The sequence below is a fragment of the Pseudophryne corroboree genome, chromosome 3 (assembly GCF_028390025.1).
Source record: "Pseudophryne corroboree isolate aPseCor3 chromosome 3, aPseCor3.hap2, whole genome shotgun sequence".
Classification (NCBI taxonomy): domain Eukaryota; kingdom Metazoa; phylum Chordata; class Amphibia; order Anura; family Myobatrachidae; genus Pseudophryne; species Pseudophryne corroboree.
The window spans coordinates 548,957,583-548,975,645 of NC_086446.1; the positions used below are offsets into that span (position 1 = coordinate 548,957,583).

The 18,063-nt window shown below is 48.7% G+C and overlaps 1 protein-coding gene across 5 annotated transcripts in view; it reads left to right on the forward strand.

Moving 5' to 3' along the window:
* Positions 1 to 18,063, forward strand: part of UTP18 (UTP18 small subunit processome component) — a 134,292-nt gene that overhangs the window by 61,455 nt on the left and 54,774 nt on the right. For all 5 annotated transcript variants that reach the window (XM_063961256.1, XM_063961259.1, XM_063961255.1 and 2 more), the window contains 2 exons: positions 13,092 to 13,266; positions 13,794 to 13,894. In XM_063961256.1, coding sequence (XP_063817326.1) covers positions 13,092 to 13,266; positions 13,794 to 13,894 — 276 coding nt within the window. The remainder of the gene's footprint in view (positions 1 to 13,091; positions 13,267 to 13,793; positions 13,895 to 18,063) is intronic.

Sequence of the window (18,063 nt, forward strand, 5' to 3'; positions counted from 1 at the left end):
TATTAGCAGCAGACACAGTACAGTGCGGTAGTTCACGGCTGTGGCTACCTCTGTGTCGGCACTCGGCAGCCCGTCCATAATTGTATATACCAGTGACCTAACCGTGGTTTTTTTTTCTTTCTTTATACATACATACTAGTTACGAGTATACTATCTCTTTATCAACCAGTCTATATATTAGCAGCAGACACAGTACAGTGCGGTAGTTCACGGCTGTGGCTACCTCTGTGTCGGCACTCGGCAGCCCGTCCATAATTGTATATACCACCTAACCGTGGTTTTTTTTTCTTTCTTTATACATACATACTAGTTACGAGTATACTATCTCTTTATCAACCAGTCTATATATTAGCAGCAGACACAGTACAGTGCGGTAGTTCACGGCTGTGGCTACCTCTGTGTCGGCACTCGGCAGCCCGTCCATAATTGTATATACCACCTAACCGTGGTTTTTTTTTCTTTCTTTATACATACATACTAGTTACGAGTATACTATCTCTTTATCAACCAGTCTATATATTAGCAGCAGACACAGTACAGTGCGGTAGTTCACGGCTGTGGCTACCTCTGTGTCGGCACTCGGCAGCCCGTCCATAATTGTATATACCACCTAACCGTGGTTTTTTTTTCTTTCTTTATACATACATACTAGTTACGAGTATACTATCTCTTTATCAACCAGTCTATATATTAGCAGCAGACACAGTACAGTGCGGTAGTTCACGGCTGTGGCTACCTCTGTGTCGGCACTCGGCAGCCCGTCCATAATTGTATATACCACCTAACCGTGGTTTTTTTTTCTTTCTTTATACATACATACTAGTTACGAGTATACTATCTCTTTATCAACCAGTCTATATATTAGCAGCAGACACAGTACAGTGCGGTAGTTCACGGCTGTGGCTACCTCTGTGTCGGCACTCGGCAGCCCGTCCATAATTGTATATACCACCTAACCGTGGTTTTTTTTTCTTTCTTTATACATACATACTAGTTACGAGTATACTATCTCTTTATCAACCAGTCTATATATTAGCAGCAGACACAGTACAGTGCGGTAGTTCACGGCTGTGGCTACCTCTGTGTCGGCACTCGGCAGCCCGTCCATAATTGTATATACCACCTAACCGTGGTTTTTTTTTCTTTCTTTATACATACATACTAGTTACGAGTATACTATCTCTTTATCAACCAGTCTATATATTAGCAGCAGACACAGTACAGTGCGGTAGTTCACGGCTGTGGCTACCTCTGTGTCGGCACTCGGCAGCCCGTCCATAATTGTATATACCACCTAACCGTGGTTTTTTTTCTTTCTTTATACATACATACTAGTTACGAGTATACTATCTCTTTATCAACCAGTCTATATATTAGCAGCAGACACAGTACAGTGCGGTAGTTCACGGCTGTGGCTACCTCTGTGTCGGCACTCGGCAGCCCGTCCATAATTGTATACTAGTATCCAATCCATCCATCTCCATTGTTTACCTGAGGTGCCTTTTAGTTGTGCCTATTAAAATATGGAGAACAAAAATGTTGAGGTTCCAAAATTAGGGAAAGATCAAGATCCACTTCCACCTCGTGCTGAAGCTGCTGCCACTAGTCATGGCCGAGACGATGAAATGCCAGCAACGTCGTCTGCCAAGGCCGATGCCCAATGGCATAGTACAGAGCATGTCAAAACCAAAACACCAAATATCAGTAAAAAAAGGACTCCAAAACCTAAAATAAAATTGTCGGAGGAGAAGCGTAAACTTGCCAATATGCCATTTACCACACGGAGTGGCAAGGAACGGCTGAGGCCCTGGCCTATGTTCATGGCTAGTGGTTCAGCTTCACATGAGGATGGAAGCACTCATCCTCTCGCTAGAAAAAAGAAAAGACTTAAGCTGGCAAAAGCACAGCAAAGAACTGTGCGTTCTTCGAAATCACAAATCCCCAAGGAGAGTCCAATTGTGTCGGTTGCGATGCCTGACCTTCCTCTTTTTTCTTTCATTTTTCTTTGCGTCATGTGCTGTTTGGGGAGTATTTTTTTGAAGGGCCATCCTGCCTGACACTGCAGTGCCACTCCTAGATGGGCCCGGTGTTTGTGTCGGCCACTAGGGTCGCTAATCTTACTCACACAGCTACCTCATTGCGCCTCTTTTTTTCTTTGCGTCATGTGCTGTTTGGGGAGGGTTTTTTGGAAGGGACATCCTGCGTGACACTGCAGTGCCACTCCTAGATGGGCCCGGTGTTTGTGTCGGCCACTAGGGTCGCTTATCTTACTCACACAGCGACCTCGGTGCAAATTTTAGGACTAAAAATAATATTGTGAGGTGTGAGGTATTCAGAATAGACTGAAAATGAGTGTAAATTATGGTTTTTGAGGTTAATAATACTTTGGGATCAAAATGACCCCCAAATTCTATGATTTAAGCTGTTTTTTAGTGTTTTTGGAAAAAAACACCCGAATCCAAAACACACCCGAATCCGACAAAAAAAATTCGGTGAGGTTTTGCCAAAACGCGTTCGAACCCAAAACACGGCCGCGGAACCAAAACCAAAACACAAAACCCGAAAAATTTCAGGCGCTCATCTCTAATTAGAAGAACCGAAGACTTCAGTGACGGCAGAAGACTTCAGTAACGAGGTACAGCGCAGCGGTAGCGCTGCGCTCCATGCTCCCACACATGTCACCAACGGCACTTGCAGGGTGCAGGGCGCTAGGGGGGAGCGCCCTGGGCAGCAGTTACTGGGGTCAGTGGCTGGCAAAAACACTTTATACGGGGTACGGACACCGTATAGATTACCCCCGCCAGTGTACAGATTTGAATTTTAGCAGGCTACAGCGCGCCGGGGAGGGGCGGGGCTTAGCCGCACATTGCTCACCAACTCCATTTTCTCCTATCTCTACAGTGCTGCAGAGACGCTGGCCCGGACCTCCAAGCTCCCGCAAGTAACAGGGAGGAAAAACGGGGGTGGGGTGCACATAAAATTTGGTGCTTTCTTTTGGTTTGAACAGCGCTGATCATATATACTATTCTGTTAGTGTATGGGCGCTGGGGTGTGAGCTGGCATACTCCCTCTGTGTTTCTCCCTACGGGCTTCTCTGTGGGTCTGTCCCCGTGCTTGTGGCCTGTGTGAGTGTGGGTGTGTCGGCACTAGGTGTCGACATGTCTGAACCTGGGTGTTCCTCCCCGGAGGAAGTTATGGGGGGTGCAGAAAAGGATTTAAGAGTGGCTCTGTCGGCACAGCCGACTGCTGATTGGATGACTATGCTGAGTACACTGAATGCGAATGTGGCTTTATTATCTAAGAGACTGGATAAATCTGATTCTCAGACACAAACATGGAGACAGTCCGTGGAGGACGCTTTGTCTCAGGTACAGACAGTCTCAGGGTCACAAAAGCGTGCCTTTAACCAGATGGCAGATACAGGTACCGACACGGATTCAGACTCCGATGTCGATTTAAATGAGGCTTCTTTGCATTCTCGGGTTGTTAAGAGTATTCAGTACATGATTATAGCCATTAAAGATGTTTTACATATATCTGAGGAACCTGCCGTTCCGGACACAAGAGTTTGTTTATTTAAAGGGAAAACACCTGAGGTAAAATTTCCTCCCTCTCATGAAATGAATGCGCTTTGTGAAAAGGCTTGGAAGTCGCCTGAAAAACGGTAGCAGATTCCCAAGAGAATTTTGATGGCATATCCTTTCCCCTCTGAAGATAGGGAAAAATGGGAGTCGTCTCCAAATGTGGACATGGCTCTCTCGCGATTGTCCAAGAAGGTGGCTCTTCCGTCTCCTGACACGGCTGCTCTCAAGGATCCGGCGGATCGCAAGCTGAAGACGACATTGAAGTCCATTTTCGTCAATACTGGTGCATTGCTCAGACCTGCTGTGGCGTCGGTATGGGTGAGTAGTGCTATTGCTAAGTGGGCTGATAATTTGGCCTCTGATATGGATGCTCTTGATAAAGATAATATTCTTTTGACTCTTGGTTATATCAAGGACGCTGCAGATTACCTAAAGGATGCGGCGAGGGATGTTGGCCTCTCGGGATCAAGAGCCAATGCCATGGCGATTTCGGCCAGGAGGGCGCTGTGGGTTCATTAATGGAATACGGATGCCGACTCCAAGAAGAATATGGAAGCTCTTCCTTTTAAGGGTAGTGTCTTGTTCGGTGATGGCCTGGCTGACCTGGTGTCGACCGCTACTGCGGGTAAGTCATCTTTTCTTCCCTATGTTCCCACACAACAGAAAAAGGCACCCAATCAGCAGATGCAGTCCTTTCGGCCTAATAAATACAAAAGAGGTAAGGGCTCGTCCTTCCTCGCTTCAAAAGGTAGAGGAAGGGGAAGGAAGTCTCCTGCAGTGTCAGGCACCCAGGACCAAAAGTCCTCCCCCGCCTCTACCAAGTCCACCGCATGACGCTGGAGCTCTCTTGGGGGAGTCCCTACCGGTGGGGGGGGGTCGTCTCCGATTCTTCAGTCAGGTCTGTCATTACCAATTTCAGGCGTTGCCGTTTGGGCTTTCCACGGCCCCAAGGGTTTTCACCAAGGTAATGGCGGAGATGATGGGCCTCCTTCGCAAGCAAGGGGTCACAATTATCCCGTACTTGGACGATCTCCTCATAAAGGCGAGGTCCAAGGAACAGTTGTTAAGAAATGTGGATCTCTCCCTGTCGGTTCTGCAACATCATGGTTGGATTCTAAATTTACCAAAGTCTCAGTTGATCCCGGCCACTCGGCTGCCCTTCCTGGACATGGTCCTAGACACAGAGATTCAGAGAGTGTTTCTTCCAGAGGTCAAAGCTCTGGAAATCCAGACCTTGGTCAGGGAGCTTCTGAGGCCGACCAGTGTGTCGATTCTTCAATGCACTCGGGTACTAGGGAAGATGGTTGCGGCTTACGAAGCCATTCCGTTTGGCAGGTTTCATGCCCGGGTGTTTCAGTGGGATCTGCTGAAAAAATGGTCCGGGTCTCACCTGCACATGCACCGGAAAATAAGTCTATCTTCCAGGGCCAGGATTTCTCTCCTGTGGTGGCTGCAAGGCTCTCACCTGCTAGAGGGACGCCGATTCGGAATCCAGGACTGGGTCCTGCTGACAACGGATGCAAGTCTCCAAGGCTGGGGTGCAGTCACGCAAGGAAGACATTTCCAGGGAAAATGGTCGAGCCAGGAATCTTGTCTCCACATAAATGTTCTCGAGTTGAGAGCCATTTACAACGGCCTGCTACAAGCAAAGAACCTTCTTCAGGGTCTCCCTGTCCTGATCCAGTCGGACAAGATAACAGCGGTGGCATACGTAAACCACGAAGGCGGAACAAGGAGCAGGGCGGCAATGGCGGAGGCCACAAGAATCCTTCGCTGGGCGGAACAGCGCGTGAGCGCCCTGTCAGCAGTCTTCCTCAACTGGGAAGCAGACTTCCTCAGCAGACACGATCTCCATCCGGGGGAGTGGGCTCTTCATCAAGAGGTTTTTGCAGAAGTGACAAGGCTTTGGGGAATTCCTCTGATAGACATGATGGCGTCTCGCCTCAACAAGAAGCTTCCGAGGTATTGTTCCAGGTCAAGGGACCCCCAAGCCAGTGCAGTGGACGCCCTGGTGACTCCGTGGGTGTTTCAGTCAGTGTATGTGTTCCCTCCACTTCCTCTCATTCCAAAGGTGCTGAGGATTGTTCGTCGAACAAGGGTTCAGACAGTACTCGTCGTTGCAGATTGGCCACGGAGGGCCTGGTATCCGGATCTTCAAGAATTACTAGTGGAAGATCCCTGGCCGCTTCCTCTAAGAGAAGACCTGTTACTGCAGGGGCCCTGCGTGTTTCCGGACTTACCGCAGCTGCGTTTGACTGCGTGGAAGTTGAGCGACAAATCTTAGCTTGGAAAGGTATTCCCGGGGAGGTCATCCCCACTCTCCTTAAAGCTAGGAGGGAGGTTACGGCGAAACATTATCACTGTATTTGGAGAAGTTTCGTGGTGTGAAACCAAGGCAGCTCCTGCGGAGGAGTTTCACTTGGGTCGATTTCTCCATTTTCTCTGACGTCCTAGTGGATGCTGGGACTCCGTCAGGACCATGGGGATTAGCGGCTCCGCAGGAGACAGGGCACAAAAATAAAAGCTTTAGGACTAGGTGGTGTGCACTGGCTCCTCCCCCTATGACCCTCCTCCAAGCCTCAGTTAGGTTTTTGTGCCCGTCCGAGCAGGGTGCAATCTAGGTGGCTCTCCTAAAGAGCTGCTTAGAAAAAGTTATTAGGTTTTTTATTTTCAGTGAGTCCTGCTGGCAACAGGCTCACTGCAACGAGGGACTTAGGGGAGAAGAAGTGAACTCACCTGCGTGCAGGATGGATTGGCTTCTTAGGCTACTGGACACCATTAGCTCCAGAGGGATCGAACACAGGCCCAGCCATGGAGTCCGGTCCCGGAGCCGCGCCGCCGACCCCCTTGCAGATGCCGAAAAGTGAAGAGGTCCAGAAACCGGCGGCAGAAGACTTTTCAGTCTTCATGAGGTAGCGCACAGCACTGCAGCTGTGCGCCATTGTTGTCAGCACACTTCACACCAGCGGTCACTGAGGGTGCAGGGCGCTGGGGGGGGGCGCCCTGGGCAGCAATGATAATACCTTGTTCTGGCTAAAAATACATCACATATAGCCCCTGGGGCTATATGGATGTATTTAACCCCTGCCAGGTCTCACAAACACCGGGAGAAGAGCCCGCCGAAATAGGGGGCGGGGCCTATCTCCTCAGCACACAGCGCCATTTTCCTGCACAGCTCCGCTGCGAGGAAGGCTCCCAGGACTCTCCCCTGCACTGCACTACAGTAACAGGGTAAAAAAACAGAGAGGGGGGGGCACTTTTTTGGCGATATTGATATATTAAGCTGCTATAAAGGAAACAACACTTCTGTAGGGTTGTTCCTATATATTTATAGCGCTTGGGTGTGTGCTGGCAAACTCTCCCTCTGTCTCCCCAAAGGGCTAGTGGGGTCCTGTCTTCGATAAGAGCATTCCCTGTGTGTCTGCTGTGTGTCGGTACGTGTGTGTCGACATGTATGAGGACGATGTTGGTGTGGAGGCGGAGCAATTGCCGGTAATGGTGACGTCACCCCCTAGGGAGTCGACACCGGAATGGATGGCTTTGTTTATGGAATTACGTGATAATGTCAGCACGTTACAAAAATCAGTTGACGACATGAGACGGCCGGCAAACCAGTTAGTACCTGTCCAGGCGTCTCAGACACCGTCAGGGGCTGTAAAACGCCCTTTACCTCAGTCGGTCGACACAGACCCAGACACGGACACCGAATCTAGTGTCGACGGTGAAGAAACAAACGTATTTTCCAGTAGGGCCACACGTTATATGATCACGGCAATGAAGGAGGCTTTGCATATCTCTGATACTGCAAGTACCACAAAAAGGGGTATTATGTGGGGTCTGAAAAAACTACCTGTAGTTTTTCCTGAATCAGAGGAATTGAATGAAGTGTGTGATGAAGCGTGGGTTAACCCCGATAGAAAACTGCTAATTTCAAAGAAGTTATTGGCATTATATCCTTTCCCGCCAGAGGTTAGGGCGTGCTGGGAAACACCCCCTAGGGTGGATAAGGCACTCACACGCTTATCAAAACAAGTGGCGTTACCGTCTCCTGAAACGGCCGCCCTCAAGGATCCAGCTGATAGGAGGCTGGAAACTACCCTGAAAAGTGTATACACTCATACTGGTGTTATACTGCGACCAGCCATCGCCTCAGCATGGATGTGCAGTGCTGGGGTGGTTTGGTCGGATTCCCTGACTGAAAATATTGATACCCTGGATAGGGACAGTATTTTATTGACTATAGAGCAATTAAAGGATGCTTTTCTTTATATGCGAGATGCTCAGAGGGATATTTGCACTCTGGCATCGAGAGTAAGTGCGATGTCCATATCTGCCAGAAGAAGTTTATGGACGCGACAGTGGTCAGGTGATGCGGATTCCAAACGGCATATGGAAGTATTGCCGTATAAAGGGGAGGAATTATTTGGGGTCGGTCTATCGGATTTGGTGGCCACGGCAACAGCCGGGAAATCCACCTTTTTACCTCAGGTCCCCTCCCAACAGAAAAAGACACCGTCTTTTCAGCCGCAGTCCTTTCGTTCCTATAAGAACAAGCGGGCAAAAGGACAGTCATATCTGCCCCGAGGCAAAGGAAAGGGTAAGAGAGTGCACCAAGCAGCTCCCTCCCAGGAGCAGAAGCCCTCCCCGGCTTCTGCAAAGCCCTCAGCATGACGTTGGGGCTTTACAAGCGGACTCAGGGGCGGTGGGGGGTCGACTCAAGAATTTCAGCGCACAGTGGGCTCACTCACAGGTGGACCCCTGGATCCTGCAGGTAGTATCTCAGGGTTACAGGTTGGAATTCGAGAAGTCTCCCCCTCGCCGGTTCCTAAAGTCTGCTCTGCCAACGTCTCCCTCAGACAGGGCGACGGTATTGGAAGCCATTCACAAGCTGTATTCTCAGCAGGTGATAGTCAAGGTACCCCTCCTACAACAGGGAAAGGGGTATTATTCCACACTATTTGTGGTACCGAAGCCGGACGGCTCGGTAAGACCTATTCTAAATCTGAAATCTTTGAACCTGTACATACAAAAATTCAAGTTCAAGATGGAGTCACTCAGAGCAGTGATAGCGAATCTGGAAGAAGGGGACTTTATGGTGTCCCTGGACATCAAGGATGCTTACCTGCATGTCCCAATTTGCCCTTCACATCAAGGGTACCTCAGGTTCGTGGTGCAAAACTGTCATTATCAGTTTCAGACGCTGCCGTTTGGATTGTCCACGGCACCTCGGGTCTTTACCAAGGTAATGGCCGAAATGATGTTTCTTCTGCGAAGAAAAGGCGTATTAATTATCCCTTACTTGGACGATCTCCTGATAAGGGCAAGGTCCAGAGAACAGCTGGAGGACGTAGTAGCACTAACCCAAGTAGTGCTGCAACAGCACGGGTGGATTCTGAATTTTCCAAAATCTCAATTGACCCCGACGACACGTCTGCTGTTCCTGGGAATGATTCTGGACACGGTTCAGAAAAAGGTGTTTCTTCCGGAGGAGAAAGCCAGGGAGTTATCCGAACTTGTCAGGAACCTCCTAAAACCAGGAAAAGTGTCTGTGCATCAATGCACAAGAGTCCTGGGAAAAATGGTGGCTTCTTACGAAGCGATTCCATTCGGCAGATTCCACGCACGAACTTTTCAGTGGGATCTGCTGGACAAATGGTCCGGATCGCATCTGCAGATGCATCAGCGGATAACTTTGTCTCCACGGACAAGAGTGTCTCTTCTGTGGTGGTTGCAGAGTGCTCATCTGTTAGAGGGCCGCAGATTCGGCATACAGGACTGGGTCCTGGTGACCACGGATGCCAGTCTGAGAGGCTGGGGAGCGGTCACACAGGGAAGAAACTTCCAGGGAGTGTGGTCAAGCCTGGAGATGTCTCTTCACATAAATATACTGGAGCTAAGAGCGATTTACAATGCTCTAAGCCTGGCAAAACCCCTGCTTCAGGGTCAGCCGGTGTTGATCCAGTCGGACAACATCACGGCAGTCGCCCACGTAAACAGACAGGGCGGCACAAGAAGCAGGAGGGCAATGGCAGAAGCTGCAAGGATTCTTCGCTGGGCGGAAGATCATGTGATAGCACTGTCAGCAGTGTTCATTCCGGGAGTGGACAACTGGGAAGCGGACTTCCTCAGCAGACACGATCTACACCCGGGAGAGTGGGGACTTCATCCAGAAGTCTTCCACATGATTGTGAACCGTTGGGAAAAACCAAAGGTGGATATGATGGCGTCCCGCCTCAACAAAAAACTGGACAGGTATTGCGCCAGGTCAAGAGACCCTCAGGCAATAGCTGTGGACGCTCTGGTAACCCCGTGGGTGTTCCAGTCAGTGTATGTGTTTCCTCCTCTGCCTCTCATACCAAAAGTACTGAGAATTATACGGCAAAGGGGAGTAAGAACGATACTCGTGGCTCCGGATTGGCCAAGAAGAACTTGGTACCCGGAACTTCAGGAGATGCTCACGGAAGATCCGTGGCCTCTACCTCTAAGACGGGACCTGCTTCAGCAGGGACCGTGTCTATTCCAAGACTTACCGCGGCTGTGTTTGACGGCATGGCGGTTGAACGCCGAATTCTAAGGGAAAAAGGCATTCCGGAAGAGGTCATCCCTACCCTGGTAAAAGCCAGGAAGGAGGTGACTGCACAACATTATCACCGCATTTGGAGAAAATATGTTGCGTGGTGTGAGGCCAGGAAGGCCCCGACGGAGGAATTTCAACTGGGTCGATTCCTACATTTCCTGCAAACAGGATTGTCTATGGGCCTCAAATTAGGGTCCATTAAGGTTCAAATTTCGGCCCTGTCGATTTTCTTCCAGAAAGAATTGGCTTCAGTTCCTGAAGTCCAGACTTTTGTAAAAGGAGTACTACATATACAGCCCCCGGTTGTGCCCCCAGTGGCTCCGTGGGATCTTAATGTAGTTTTGGATTTTCTCAAATCCCATTGGTTTGAGCCACTCAAATCGGTGGATTTGAAATATCTTACATGGAAAGTAACCATGCTACTGGCCTTGGCTTCAGCCAGGAGAGTGTCAGAATTGGCGGCTTTATCGTATAAAAGCCCATATCTGATTTTCCATTCGGACAGGGCAGAACTGCGGACGCGTCCTCAGTTTCTGCCTAAGGTTGTTTCAGCGTTTCACCTGAACCAGCCTATTGTGGTGCCTGCGGCTACTAGCGATTTGGAGGATTCCAAGTTGCTGGACGTTGTCAGGGCATTGAAAATATATATTTCAAGGACGGCTGGAGTCAGAAAATCTGACTCGCTGTTTATACTGTATGCACCCATCAAGCTGGGTGCTCCTGCTTCTAAGCAGACGATTGCTCGTTGGATTTGTACCACAATTCAACTTGCACATTCTGTGGCAGGCCTGCCACAGCCTAAATCTATCAAGGCCCATTCCACAAGGAAGGTGGGCTCATCTTGGGCGGCTGCCCGAGGGGTCTCGGCATTACAACTCTGCCGAGCAGCTACGTGGTCGGGGGAGAACACGTTTGTAAAATTCTACAAATTTGATACCCTGGCTAAAGAGGACCTGGAGTTCTCTCATTCGGTGCTGCAGAGTCATCCGCACTCTCCCGCCCGTTTGGGAGCTTTGGTATAATCCCCATGGTCCTGACGGAGTCCCAGCATCCACTAGGACGTCAGAGAAAATAAGATTTTACTTACCGATAAATCTATTTCTCGTAGTCCGTAGTGGATGCTGGGCGCCCATCCCAAGTGCGGATTGTCTGCAATACTTGTACATAGTTATTGTTACAAAAAAATCGGGTTGTTATTGTTGTGAGCCGTCTGTTCAGAGGCTCCTACGTTTGTCATACTGTTAACTGGGTTCAGATCACAGGTTGTACGGTGTGATTGGTGTGGCTGGTATGAGTCTTACCCGGGATTCAAAATCCTTCCTTATTGTGTACGCTCGCCCGGGCACAGTATCCTAACTGAGGCTTGGAGGAGGGTCATAGGGGGAGGAGCCAGTGCACACCACCTAGTCCTAAAGCTTTTATTTTTGTGCCCTGTCTCCTGCGGAGCCGCTAATCCCCATGGTCCTGACGGAGTCCCAGCATCCACTACGGACTACGAGAAATAGATTTATCGGTAAGTAAAATCTTATTTTTTGCAGGCAGGCGTCGATGCAGACCTGAAATTGGGTTCCATCAAAGTGCAGATTTCGGCTTTATCTATTTTCTTTCAGAAAGAATTGGCTGTCCTTCCAGAGGTTCAGACTTTTGTGAAGGGAGTACTGCATATCAATCCTCCATTTGTGCCGCCGGTGGCGCCGTGGGATCTTGAAGTGGTCTTGCAGTTCCTTATGTCTCACTGGTTTGAACCTTTGCGTAAGGTTGAGTTAAAGTTTCTCACTTGGAAAGTGGTCATGCTTTTGACTCTGACGTCTGCCAGGCAAGTGTCAGAGTTGGCGGCCTTGTCTCACAAGAGCCCTTATTTGATCTTCCATTCGGATAGAGCAGAATTGAGGACTCGTCAACAATTTCTGCCGAAGGTGGTTTCTTCGTTTCACATTAACCAACCTATTGTGGTACCAGTGGCTACGGATGCTGTGGCGGTTCCAAAGTCTCTTGATGTTGTGAGAGCTTTGAAAATTTACGTCCCCAGAACGGCTCTTACCAGGAAAACAGAGGCTTTGTTTGTCCTGTATGCTTCAAACAAGATTGGAAATCCTGCTTCTAAGCAAACTATTGCTCGCTGGATTTGTAATACGAATCGGCAGGCTCATTCTTCGGCTGGACTACCGTTGCCGAAGTCAGTAAAGGCCCATTCTACCAGAAAACTGGGCTCATCTTGGGCGGCTGCCCGAGTGGTCTCGGCACTTCAGCTTTGCCGAGCAGCTAGGTGGTCGGGTTCAAACACCTTTGCTAAGTTTTACAAGTTTGATACCCTGGCTGATGAGGACCTCATGTTTGCTCAATCGGTGCTGCATAGTCGTCTGCACTCTCCCGCCCGTTCTAGAGCTTTGGTATAGACCCCTTGGTCCTTTTGGAGTCCCCAGCATCCTCTAGGACGTAAAAGAAAATAGGATTTTAATACCTACCGGTGAATCCTTTTCTCCTAGTCTGTAGAGGATGCGGGGCGCCCGTCCTTGTGCGGACTGTTACTTGCAGTTGTATTATTGCTGGTTGTATTTGTTTACACGTGGGTTGCGTATTAGTTATGTTCAGCTTGTTGCTGTTGTTTATCCATACTGTTATCTGGTTTGCTGCTACTCCGGTTGTACGGTATGTTTGTGGTGTGGGCTGGTATGTTTCTTGCCCTTAAACAAAAATCCTTTCCTCGAAATGTCCGTCTCTCCTGGGCACAGTTCCTATAACTGAGGTCTGGAGGAGGGGCATAGAGGGAGGAGCCAGTTCACACCCAGTCAAAGTCTTTTTAGTGTGCCCAAGCTCCTGCGGATCCCGTCTATACCCCACGGTCCTTTTGTAGTCCCCAGCATCCTCTACGGACTAGGAGAAAAGGATTTACCGGTAGGTGTTAAAATCCTATTTTTTTATTCTCATAGGTTGATGGCAAATTAAATCCGAAGATACAAAGCATCCATTTGGAAAAATTTCCAGTTTTTAGAGCGCAGTTCAGTGCTGATGGTGAACAGGTGATAGCCACAGGACTGCGGCATAAATTTTTTTATGTGTATGACATGATGGGTGGAAGCATTATTACTATTCCCAGAATTAGAGGTAAGTGAACTTTAACAAGCTCATTCTAGATTTATAGAACATCATGCTGTCGTGTTTGTTTCTTGCCATAAGACAGAGGTTCCCAAACCTCAATGCACCCCAACGGTCCAGGTTTTAAGTATATCCATGGCTCGGCACAAATGGTTAAATCAAAATGACTGAGGTACTATTTAAGTCACCTTTGGCCAAGCATGAATATACTTAAAAAACATGGACCGTAAGGTGCCTTGTGAACCACATTTGGGGACCTCTGCTATAATAATCAATGGGGCAGATGTATTAAGCCTGAAGAAGGCATAAAGAAGTGATAAAGCGGTTATAAGTGCAAGGTGATAACGCACCAGCCAATCAGCTCATAGCTGTCAGTTTAGTCACAGCAGCACATTACACTATGCACAGTACTAGACTAACTTTCTCCAATAAACGCATTATAACTTTAAGAAATTAGATATAATGAGCATATGCAAACAGCCTTGCTTTTCGTTCAGACCAGACCTCCAATAACATGGTGATCTATTAACTTTCAGGCTTGGAAGAAAAATATATTAAGCAATTTGAAGTATCACCAGATGGGTCGTGCCTTCTACTCAATGGGTCGGCTGGATACCTTCATTTGCTTTCTATGAAGGTAAGGTCATGGCGAGAGTAGCTATTTAATGGTTTTGTAATTGTCGTCAGCAGATGTTTTCATGCGAGCTTCATTAGTTAACTGAAGTCGATCTAGGACTAGTATTTTACATGTTTCCAACCATAGATGGAGGTGCTGGAGCATGAAGGCCTTGCAGATTTGCATAAGGGCACGTGTGGTCTGATTGGTTATAAGTTGTGGGAACTAGTTGGGATCCCGCACAGACGACTGCTCTTGTTATCTGGTCATATATCAAACAATAAATGAAACCAACATTTTATAATATATCCCACTTATGAATGGGGGAATAGTCACCCAGTTGGTGGTTCTCCCTGAGAGTAAAATGTATTGCTAAGCAAAGTATAGGAAAGTAAACTCTCTTTGTTGGGGCACTCTTCTTTGTTAAAATTATATTCTTTATTAAGTATTACATTATAAATGATACATAGCAGTGAGTTACAAAACTGAGCTCAAATTTACAGAAATATTGAATGTTACAGAACTGCCAAAGTGTTTCATTTCAAATTTAAATATATACGTATATATAAATAAATATAATACTTCTCTAGCATCCATAAGAGATATTTGGGGAATCCAGTACGATGGGGTATAGACGGGTTCCAAAGGAGCCAGTGTACTTTAAATGTCTTCAGCTGGGTGTACTGGCTCCTCCCCTCTATGCCCCCTCCCACAGTCAGTTTAGAAAAAAGTGCCCTCAGGAGAGGATGCACATCTCTGAGGTCCAGAGAGTTTTCCTACATTTCTTTTAATCTTTTATTATTTTTGGTATGCTGTCTGGGCAACAGCATACCTGCACCGTGGGAGTTATGGGAGGGGGGGGTGTAACCGGCCTTGCGAGGTGCAGAGCCGCTTCCCCGCTGCAGGACCACCATCCTGAGGGGTTGTTGTTCAGCAGGGCACTGTGCCTTGGCTGTCACAGCCGCAGCACGCCGCACACCCCTAACGCTGCCTGTAGTTGACATCGGAGGTGAGTACTAACCGGGGGCCCCGGTTCAAAATACGGCTGACCACGGGCGCAGCGTACGGGATCCTCCCGGGGGGGGGGGTCCTGCTAAGATCCCCCATGTAGAGCTGGCACAAAAGGGCTTGACTAGCACTTGTGTGATGTTTTAAGCTCAAAAGGAGACTTTTGCCAGTATAATAAATGTATGGAACTGTGGCGTCATATGTGGGGGCGGAGCTACCTCAGAGCGGGACCTGAGGCGTTTTGGTGCCTTCCTCTGATTACTGCAGCCATTCTCTGCACACACAGTGCTTCCTGATCCTCAGACACGCTGGATATCTGGTACAGGGTGTAGCAAAGGGGGAGAGCCCCTTGTGTACACTATCCTGATCCTATCTAGGACAATAATTGTTAGTGTTTACTGTATTATAGGGAGCTGACAGCCTCACTGGGGCTGTGCATCTCAGGGTGTGCTGGTGTTCTCTCTCTCTCTCTCTCTCTCTGTCTCCTCTCTCATGCATAATAACTGTGTGTGTGTGTGTGTGTGTGTGTGTGTGTGTGTGTGTGTGTGTGTGTGTGTGTGTGTTGTGCTTACTGTGAATATGGGTAAACACAAGCTGTGCAGTGTCTGTCACACTAGATTCCCTCCCTTATCTAATGTCTCTGTTTCCTGTGAACAATGCAGTCAATATTCACAAATTAGTGAAGGGGCTGATGGAGAGGGTCCAGAGCCCCACTGGTTAGGGTCTCTTAGAACTATGATTTCAGATATGTCATCCCAGCTCTCTGCTAATGTGCAGAAAACTCAGCTACTACAACAAGCTGTTGCAGATTTAGCTGCTAGGGCAGATGCACAGCCCCCCCTCTCATGCAGGTCCTCAGAAACGTGGTTTACATGCTATTCTATCTGATTCAGATGATGATATATAGGATGATGGGGATGACCTGGACCCTGTTAGTGGGGATCCCGATGCTGCTCAGGGGATTGAACCCCTCATTTTGGCTATAAGGAATGTGTTAAAGCTCCCTCTAGTGGACGCTGCGTCACAGTAGTCGTTTTTCTTTGTACAAAACAAGCCTAATGTCCCTTTCCCTGATTCTACAGTGTTAGATGACTTATTCAAACAGGCCTGGAAAAATCCAGACAAAAAATTCCAAGTGTCCAAAAATTTTTTGCACAATTACGCATTTGCTCCTGAAAGTAGAAAATTTGGGGAGGAACCCCTGGGGTGGATGTCTCAGTCTCTCGCCTGTCTAAAAAGACCGTGCTGCCCACCCCGGGATCCTTTACCCATGAAGGATCCTGGGTATAGGAAGATAGAGACTTCCCTAAAATCTATGTACACAGCAGCCGGTATATCACAAAGACCGGTCATTGCGGGTTGCTGGATGACCCATGCTATTCATTCTTGGGCCACTCAGATTCAGGGGGGCCTCTCGGGGAATATGCCCTTTTTTACTATGGTAACCCTCCTGAAGCAGATTCAGGATACTACCCGTGTCCTCTGTGATTCGCTCAAGGCCATGGTAGTGTCGGCGCGCAGGGCCTTGTGGTTGCATCAGTGGATTGCGGATGCATAATCCAAACGTAGTGTGGAATCCCTCCCCTTTTCTGGGGAATGTCTTTTTGGGGTCGAATTGGATACCTGGATTTCCAAAGTTACGGCTGGGAAATCCATGTTTCTCCCCTCTGGGGCCCTGCCGGCGAGACGCGCATATCCCGGGCCGTCTGTCCAGTCCTTTCGGTCTCACAGATTTCGATCTAAGGCCAGTGGTGCCTTCAATGCAGCTAGAGGTACCAGAGGTAAGTCCAGAAAACCTGCAAGCACCAGTTCTCAGGAACAGTCCATCGGTTCTGCTTCCACTAAGGCCTCAGCATGACAGTGCCCACCCACCCCGAGGGGATCTCGAGGTGGAGCTCGACTGCGTCACTTCAGCCGCGTCTGGGAGACTTCCTGCCAGGATGCCTGGGTCAGAGATCTCGTTTCTCAGTGCTACAGGCTGGAGTTCGACAGTACTCCCCCTCAACGATTTTTCAAATCAAGTTTGCCAGCTTTGGAGGATATGCAAGTTACGTTACAACGAGCAATCCAAAAGTTGAATTGGAGGAAACAGATTCAGTCCCACGTCATTGTTCCAGTACCACTACCGCAACGCGGCACAGGGTTTTACTCAAACCTGTTTGTGGTGCCGAAACCGGATGGTTCGGTCAGACCCATTTTGAATCTCAAATCCTTTAATCCTTACTTGAAGGTGTTTAAGTGAAAATTGAATCCCTGAGAGCAGTGGTTGTGGGCCTGGAAGAATGGGAATTTATTGTCTCCTTGGATATCAAGGACGCCTATCTCCATATTCCGATTTGGCCGCCTCATCAGGCGTACCTAAGGTTTACCTTACTGGACAATCACTTCCAATTCCTTGCGCTACCGTTCGGACTGTTCACAGCCCCGAGGGTGTTCACGAAGGTGATGGCGGAGATGATGTTCCAACTTCGAGTCCAGGGGGTCAGCGTGGTCCCTTATCTGGACGATCTTCTAATAAAGGCACGATCCAGGGAGCTTTTTTTTTGTTGCTCCGTATCGACTGCACCATCCATCTTCTATCAGACCATGGGTGGATCCTCAACTTGCAGATGTCCCACCTGGAGCCAGCTCAGAGGCTCCTGTTTCTGGGGATGTTGCTGGATACTGTGGCACAGAAGGTGTTTCTGCCAGAGGACAAGGCGAAAACACTTCAGGAGATTGTCCGCATGGTGCTCCAGCCTCCTCGAGTGTCCATTCATCTCTGCATACGATAGCTAGGAAAAATGGTTGCCTCATACGAGGCGATCCAGTATGGGAGGTTCCATGCCAGATCATTTCAATTGGAACTCCTGAGCAAGTGGTCCGGTTCGCATCTCCAGAAGCACTGGATGATTAAACTGTCACCTCAGACCGGGATTTCCCTCCTGTGGTGGTTACAGTCCTCCAATCTAGATGGCCGGAGTTTCGTAATTCAGGATTGTATCGTTCTCACAACAGATGCAAGTCTACGGGGATGGGGAGCTGTCACCCAAGAGGCGCAGTTCCAGGGCAGGTGGTCAGCCCACGAGGCCCTCCTTCCGATCAACATTCTGTAACTTCAGGCGATCTACAATGCTCTGCTTCAGGCCTCTCCTCTGCTCAAAGATCACACGATCCAGGTACAGTCGGACAATCGATAAGGA